Source organism: Penaeus vannamei, chromosome 26 (assembly GCF_042767895.1).
Source record: "Penaeus vannamei isolate JL-2024 chromosome 26, ASM4276789v1, whole genome shotgun sequence".
Taxonomy (NCBI): domain Eukaryota; kingdom Metazoa; phylum Arthropoda; class Malacostraca; order Decapoda; family Penaeidae; genus Penaeus; species Penaeus vannamei.
In genome coordinates this window covers 8,622,629-8,630,128 of record NC_091574.1, presented here as the reverse complement: position 1 = coordinate 8,630,128, position 7,500 = coordinate 8,622,629, and the positions used below count along the sequence as shown (strand labels likewise).

Below are 7,500 nucleotides of genomic sequence, written 5' to 3'. Positions count from 1 at the left end.
CAACCTTTCCTCCTCTTCCTCCTCCTCCAACCCTTCATCCTCCTCCTCCTCCTCCAATGCTTTCTCCTCCTCCTCCTCCTCCTCCAATGCTTTCTCCTCCTCCTCCTCCTCCTCCTCCAGCCTTTTCCTCCTCATCCTCCAGTATTTCCTCTTCCTTTTCCAACCCTTTCTCGTTCATCTCCTCATCATCCTCTTTCTCTTGTTCCTCCTGTTCATCTTCTTCCTCCATCTCCTCCTCCTCCTCCTCCTCCTCCTCCTCCTCCTCCTCCATTGCCTACTCCTCCATTGCCTCCTCAACCTCTTCTTCCTCTACCTCCTCTAGTAGACATCCTTGTCTACCTCCTGTTCCTCGTCTTTTACAAGCTCCTTTTCCACCACCTCCTCCTCTTCCTCCTCATCCTCATCCTCATCCTCATCCTCATCCTCCTCATCCTCCTTCTACATCTATGAACCATGGTTCAAACTCTTTAGTATAGTGTTGATATGTGTGAGTACATGGAAAAGACTAAAGGTAGGATAAGGTGAAGTTGCATATTTTCTTGTTAATGATTGTTGAAATTAATGGGATGCTTATTTGCAGAGGAGCTTGATAGTTTTGATGATCCGCCTTCAAGATTTCTTTCATCATTAAAGGATACATTAGATGAATTTGAGCAGGTATGTATATAGTCTGTAGATGTCATTGAAATTCATTTGGTTGTTATTTTGTATTATGTTAGAAATGTTTCACATTTGATTTTAGGTAATAAAGCAGTTTTCACTGAAACATTTTGAAAGGATCTGATGGGGGTTTCTTAAGGATTTATTAACTTTGGTCTCTCTCTGTTTTGCATAGACTGAAACTACAATTAATGTCATTTCTGTAAACAGATTAGTAGTAGTGAGCTTGCTGAAGTGAATTCTGAATGGGATGAAGAGAGCAGTGATGAACAGCTCATGGAATCAGTGGAGTCTGCAGCAGAACGCATGAAAGAGTTGCTTTCTAGCCTGCAGGAACAAAATCACAGCCTCCTCCTATTATCTCCCCTCTTGCAATCATTCACATCAACATCTGGGTCTCGAACTGGTGAGAATGTCATTGGTACTACTTTGTATTCACACAAGAACATGGATTTCAACTTACATGATGTATAATGATAAGTGTTTTAGTATTTTGCACTCCTTTGCCTATGTTAGCCAGGGTATTTAATTCAGTAAAAAGCAATATGTCTTTAACATTACCTTGAATTAAGATCTTAGTGCAGGTGTCATTGACATACACATAAGCCCAAGTCTTTAAAGTAGAATGTCTTCTGTCTTGCAGGAAGTTACCCATTTGATACTGACAGTAAAGAGAGTACCACAGGGCCATCTAGAAATGGCACATTAAACCAGCGAGACCGTGACCTCTCCACTCTGACAGTGACCCCTTCCACACAATCTCAGAGTGCCACTCAGACTGGAGATGAAACACCATCTGATGAGGATGGAATGTGCCAGAGTCGGTTAGCAACTTGTGGGTCTGTACTTAATCCAACCTTCATCTCTTCAGGGGGAATGAACACGTAAGAACTTTCAAATTCTATTTAGTTATTGGTTTTACTTAATTATATGTTGTTGATATTATTTGAATTCTTGTTGATAACATTAATGATCTTACTATTATATCCACCTGTCTACATATATGCTTATTCTGTTCTTATTTCTGTGCAATCATTTTTTCATGTAATTGAAATTATTTTTGAAAATTTTAGTAACTCTGAAGGTTTTATTTGCTTCTGCTTCATGAAATGTAAATTATTTAATTAGGATTAAACACAGCAAGTTTGTATGTGGTATCAAGACTCCATGCCTCTCCTTTGTAATTTTGTTATCTCTTTTTCTTCATAAGATTATTTCCTTCTCTATTTCCCAAGGTCTACTATAGTTGTTAATTTTTATACTATATCAAGATCAACTTTCCTTGAGCAGTCTTCATATCCTTTTTCTGAATGGTATATAACTCTATGTGGTAACAATTAGAATAAGGGACAATGTTATTTGTGTCATTTTTTTTAGTATTATTGTGTTATTTGATTTTCTGTAATACACCCTTTGCCACTGGTCATTGCGGGTGGAATAGAATACTCAGTATGGAAATGTTTTTCTCCCTGGATTCAGAGCTCTTCCTGTTGCAGCTCATGGATAGTACATTGTGCCTTTGCTTACAGATGGAAATACTGCAAGAGCCCCTTTCTAAATTCCTAAATCTTTCTCCAAGAACTTTGTGCACTAATGATGAGTCATTCCTGTCAGTCCTGCCCACAGTAGAAATTCTCATGATGGCATGCTCCTGTCCCCCAAGCCCTCACTTTATTTATTTTATTTATTTATTTATTTTTTATTTATTATTATTTTTAATATACTTTTTTCATTATTATTTTTTTTTTTTTGGAGGGGGGGGTAGGGTGGAAGTCTCTTTTATGTCACATGGCCCTCACCCAATTTTTCTATAACGTGATGGTTGAATTATTTAGATGTAATGGGTAAGGTTTTTTTCTTTCTCTTGTTATTTTCTGTTTTTGGTCCATTCTGTTGTTCTGTAACCACATGCACCTGGGCCACTTATATTGCTTATATGACTATATTACAGCTTTGCTAGGTTCAAGCAGCCATTTGTGAGGTCATGCAGTGCTTGATTAGGGATTCTTGTCACTGTTTTCCTTGTATCCTCAATTCCTGATGGCTTTTAATAATGAAAGCAAGGTAAATTAGTAGATTTTAGCCAACATTAGAAGACTGAATTTAAACATGAGAATGGACCACACACAACTTTTGCACACTGTGTAGTGTATCTGTAAGAACATAGTTAAAGACTTGACATGGCAATTACATGCTGACACTGGATTCAGTGATCTCAAAAGATATTTTGATTGTGAAAACTTAATTTTACATGCCATCCTAAGTTATCTACTAAAGTGTCATGTTTAGGGATTTCTCTATGTAATCTGTATGAAAGCCAAGATTATATTAATCACAAGACTGTTTCAAAACAGGAGTCAGACAACAGATGACAGTGGAGGGGACAACAACATTTTGGTAGATGCAGACACTCCAACAGCTGATCGGCCTCAAAGTCCATTTGACTGGAGACAAGTCCAGGTAGGAAACAACAGTGAGAATGAATAATCAAAATTTGATATTGTATTACTCTTTCTCTGAATTGGTGACCAGGTTAGTCACCCTGCACTAATGTCTAATGTCTAATTTACTGATGGTGTTATCAGTATATATAGAGTTTAATGAACAAAGAGACCTCTGATTTAAGACATTTGATTCAAGATATGAAGATGTAATCATTTTATGCAGCATGTGTATTGGACCTTAACTTGTGCCTTGGCTCAGTAACGAGGTCTGTATTCAAAGGAGTCTCTATTAGTCGGCAAAGGACATGACTGTCTTGTGAAACTGGTTGATGTAGTGTTTACATTCTCCTCCATCATGATGTATGCAGTATCCATTATTTTTCTTTTTTGTTTAGTCAGTCCTCCATGGATAACTTTTGCTTGCTTCTGGCCCAGAAATTGTTTAGCTTCATATACTTGCACCACCATGGTAATGGAAGATCTATAGGGACAGAAGTCAGCTTGATGATGTTTGCTGATCCTGGTGCTGGAACCATGTCCTGTGTCACCATGATGTAATTTATTGCTGATCCTGGTGCTGGAACCATGTCCTGTTTCACCATGATGTAATTTATGGCACTGTCAGACTTTTTAAGGGTGGCTTTCTGTGGCAATTTTTACATCTAGAGAAGAAAATTATGGAGAGATTAATGCTTTGTAATCTGACGACGGTATAATTGATATCAGTCAAATGCATCTCTTGCACTTTGAAGATACTCATTTTTATTCATTCCTTTTCTGCATTTATCACAATGAACACTTTGTTGTTTATCTGTATGTCTGTGTATGTGTTTGTCATTATTCATTTTTATTATAGACAACACCTGAGATGTATGGGTTGGAGGAGATATACCTTAAGTTTGTGGCACGTGTGTAAATTTTAAATATTTTGTAAACTGTAATCTTGTAAAGGGTAGTAAGATTACACAAGATCTAGGTAAGGATTCCATTGACAAACTCATGCTAGGTTCAGTAATGTGTATTCTAGTAGTATTCTATTCTAGTTAAGTAGAATAAAAATTAGTATTTTTATTTCATCAGCATTTTTATACAGATTATTTACAGGTATATTCATGGAATATATATTCATGCAACTATACATGCTCACACTCACATACTGATATTTGATCCTCGTAGGTGAGTGATGATGAAGGCCGAGAAAATGACGCCTTACAGCCAGACACGCGCACAGTTAGCACATCACCAGACCCAGCTTTAGAGGATGAAGAGGAACGCATCTGTCCAATGTGCAATGCAGTATTTCCTCGGGTGATACCACAAGAATCATTTGAGTCTCATGTTGTAAGTCATTTTGAAGTTGAAAATGGATTTGAAGTAATTGCCTAATGAAAAGAATGTGATGTTATCAAGTACCAGTACATGTAGCTCATGATTTTGACTACTAACAAGTAAGGTTACAAGTTTGTCAGCCTTATTGTAATTGTATTTCGATAAAGATCCCATGAAAATTTAGATTAAGAAATATGGGTTAATGTCACAAAATCTTCCATTGAGAAATAATCTTAAAAAAAAATGGACATCTTTATTGGCTAATATAAATTTTCCTCTGTGATAACACCATGCAAGGTAGCCTTCATAAGATACTTAAGAAAATATATGATGTGAGGATAGGCTAAGGGTAACAATATTTCTAAACTAAAGTATTTATGATTAGATCTTGGTAATGTAATTTCAAGAACCCAAGATTGTTTCAGTTTTCAGTAATTATGTTGAAGGATGTGGAAGTACATTGGTTTAACCCATTAACGCCGGTATATTTTGAAGTCAAAAGTAAAACATTGCGGGTGGCTACAAAATCGGCGGGTGGAGCTTCCCCAGAGTCTGTCCGCCTGCTGGGCACGGCCCACTGCTGCGTCGGAGCGCGAGCCCCGATACAGCGTCACACTGGTGAGACACCCGGCAATGTTAATTTTTTCAGGTGTCTCATATGTAGGACACCCGTCGTGAATGGGTTAATTAGCAGTTCAATCCATCCCCAAAAATTTTATTTTTGTTTTTTATTTAATATATATATATATATATATATATTTTTTTTTTTTTTTTTTTTTTTCTTTCTTTCTTTTTTTTTCTTTTTGGAAGCTAGAGAAGAAAAACAAGTATAAAATCATTCCAGATCAATCCCAAATGTTAGTGGTACTATTTTAACTGGCATAGCATAGCATAGGTCTGCTCAGTGCAAGGTTGGCTAACAGTAGTTAGTACCAAGCACCTCTCTCCCACTATCCTCAGTTATCCTGGATAGGCCTAACCCTCCTCCTTTCACCCCCAGATGCATTAGAGGGTCTCCCATACCACTCATTGAATTTGGTGCACTTTCAAATTGCCATGCCTGCAGAGTATGAAAATGTCCTCAGGTGTGAACTAGAAACTGAGAGATAATGCTTTAAACTGCCTTCAAGTCTATGATGAGGTTAGGACTTCAGTTGGAATAATACATAAGGTGCTAAGCATAGACACATGAGGGTAATCTAGCCATTCTTTTTGCAAGTGACAGGAGAGATTGCAAATCGAAGAGTTAGAGCTAATTCTTATTTCCACTATCTTTTTATGGACATCCTATTCAAACTATTGCCTATGGGGATGCCATGTATGTACATGCCAGGTCCACTGTGATTTTAGTATAATAATTATGTTTACATATACATTGCTTCAGTAGTTCTATGTAACTCACCTGTTTACTCTTTTATTTTGTTATTTATGTTAATAATAAAGATAACTATTGATGTTAATAGCATTAGAAAAAAACTTTACCAAAAATGTGAGGAGAGGAAATCAAGTGGAGTAACATAGGCCTACTCTACTGAGCATCTGTGAAGCCAGCTATATGTAAAAACAATTTACAAATAAACTCCAGTGGGCATTACATGTTCCCAATGGCAATGGGTTAAAAGCAAGAATTTATCAAAATGTGTTAGAGTTACACATATTCTTTTGGGTAAAGTTCCATTTTTGAAATTGAAATCCCTCTAGAATTACATTACTTAATGTTGGGTGTATGCCACACTTGAATATAAAGAAAAACAGCCAATATGAATCTTAAAGTAATGAATATTAATTGTATAGGTTTATAGATTATAAATGCTTACATAGTACAGGTGATGATTTCCTTTTCTTTGTTAGCATATATGTGTGTGTGTGTGTGTGTGTGTGTGTGTGTGTGTGTGTGTGTGTGTGTGTGTGTGTGTGTGTGTGTGTGTGTGTGTGTGTGTGTGTGTGTGTGTGTGTGTTTGTGTATGTGTGTATGTGTGTGTGTGTGTGTTTATGTCTGTGTATGTGTGTGTGTGTGTCTGTGTGTGTGTGTGTGTGTGTGTGTGTGTGTGTGTGTATATGTATGTGTATGTGTATGTGTATGTGTGTGTATATGTCTATGTCTATGTCTATGTTTATGTCTATATATATGTATATGTATATATGTATATGTTTATGTGTGTGTATATATATGCATATGTGTATATGTAAATGTATGCGTGTATATATATGTTTATGTATATATGTATATATATATATGTTTATGTATTTATATATATGTATATGTATATAAATGTATGTATATGTATATAAATGTATATATATGTATATATATGTATATGTATATATATATATATGTATATATATATGTGTATATATCTATATGTATATATATATGTATATGTATATATATATATATATATATATATATATATATATATATATATATATATATATATATGTATGTATGTATGTATGTATGTAAGAATATGTTCATGTTTTAATTTATCAGTGGAAATAGGGTTTTATGTAAACCCCAAAGGAAAGGAGTTGCATAAATACCTGAAACATGATTTATTAATTTTGAACCATAAGACATAATTAGCAGTTAGTGGGGAATTTGAAGGCAGAGGAAAATATCTGTGATGGTAGATGCTTTTAATATTATTGTTATGAATTAGACTTAGTTCGTTTTCTGTAAATCTTAATACTTGAGAGAATCTAATATCAACTTCTATTAAGAGAGGCATCTTTAAATATTTCAAGTGCCTTATGTTTTTAAGATTCTTTGAGAACCAAAGAACATGGTTGTATATTTAATGTGATAGAATTATTGAATACTTAAATAATGGGAGTTAATAGTAACAACTATGCAATAATGACAGTTCTTTGTTAGTTATAGTAGAATTACACATATGCTTTTTGTATTTATGTATATGTGCATGCACATTCACAAAGACACTTTCTTTCTTTTTTGTCTAACAAAAACTTTGATTCAGAATCTCAAAAAAGGAGGAGGAAAAAGGATTTCAAAGTTTTTTTTTTTTCATGACCATTAATGTAAGTAAGTTGACAGATTGATTAAGTT

General features: G+C 35.1%; 1 protein-coding gene across 6 annotated transcripts in view; it reads left to right on the top strand.

Moving 5' to 3' along the window:
* Positions 1 to 7,500, top strand: part of LOC113818227 (Protein spindle-F) — a 24,376-nt gene that overhangs the window by 15,157 nt on the left and 1,719 nt on the right. For all 6 annotated transcript variants that reach the window (XM_070140023.1, XM_070140024.1, XM_070140026.1 and 3 more), the window contains 5 exons: positions 581 to 657; positions 871 to 1,066; positions 1,304 to 1,544; positions 3,015 to 3,120; positions 4,281 to 7,500. The exon at positions 4,281 to 7,500 is cut by the window's right edge and continues 1,719 nt beyond it. In XM_070140023.1, the coding sequence (XP_069996124.1) occupies positions 581 to 657; positions 871 to 1,066; positions 1,304 to 1,544; positions 3,015 to 3,120; positions 4,281 to 4,490 (830 nt within the window). In that variant the 3' untranslated portion in view covers positions 4,491 to 7,500. The remainder of the gene's footprint in view (positions 1 to 580; positions 658 to 870; positions 1,067 to 1,303; positions 1,545 to 3,014; positions 3,121 to 4,280) is intronic.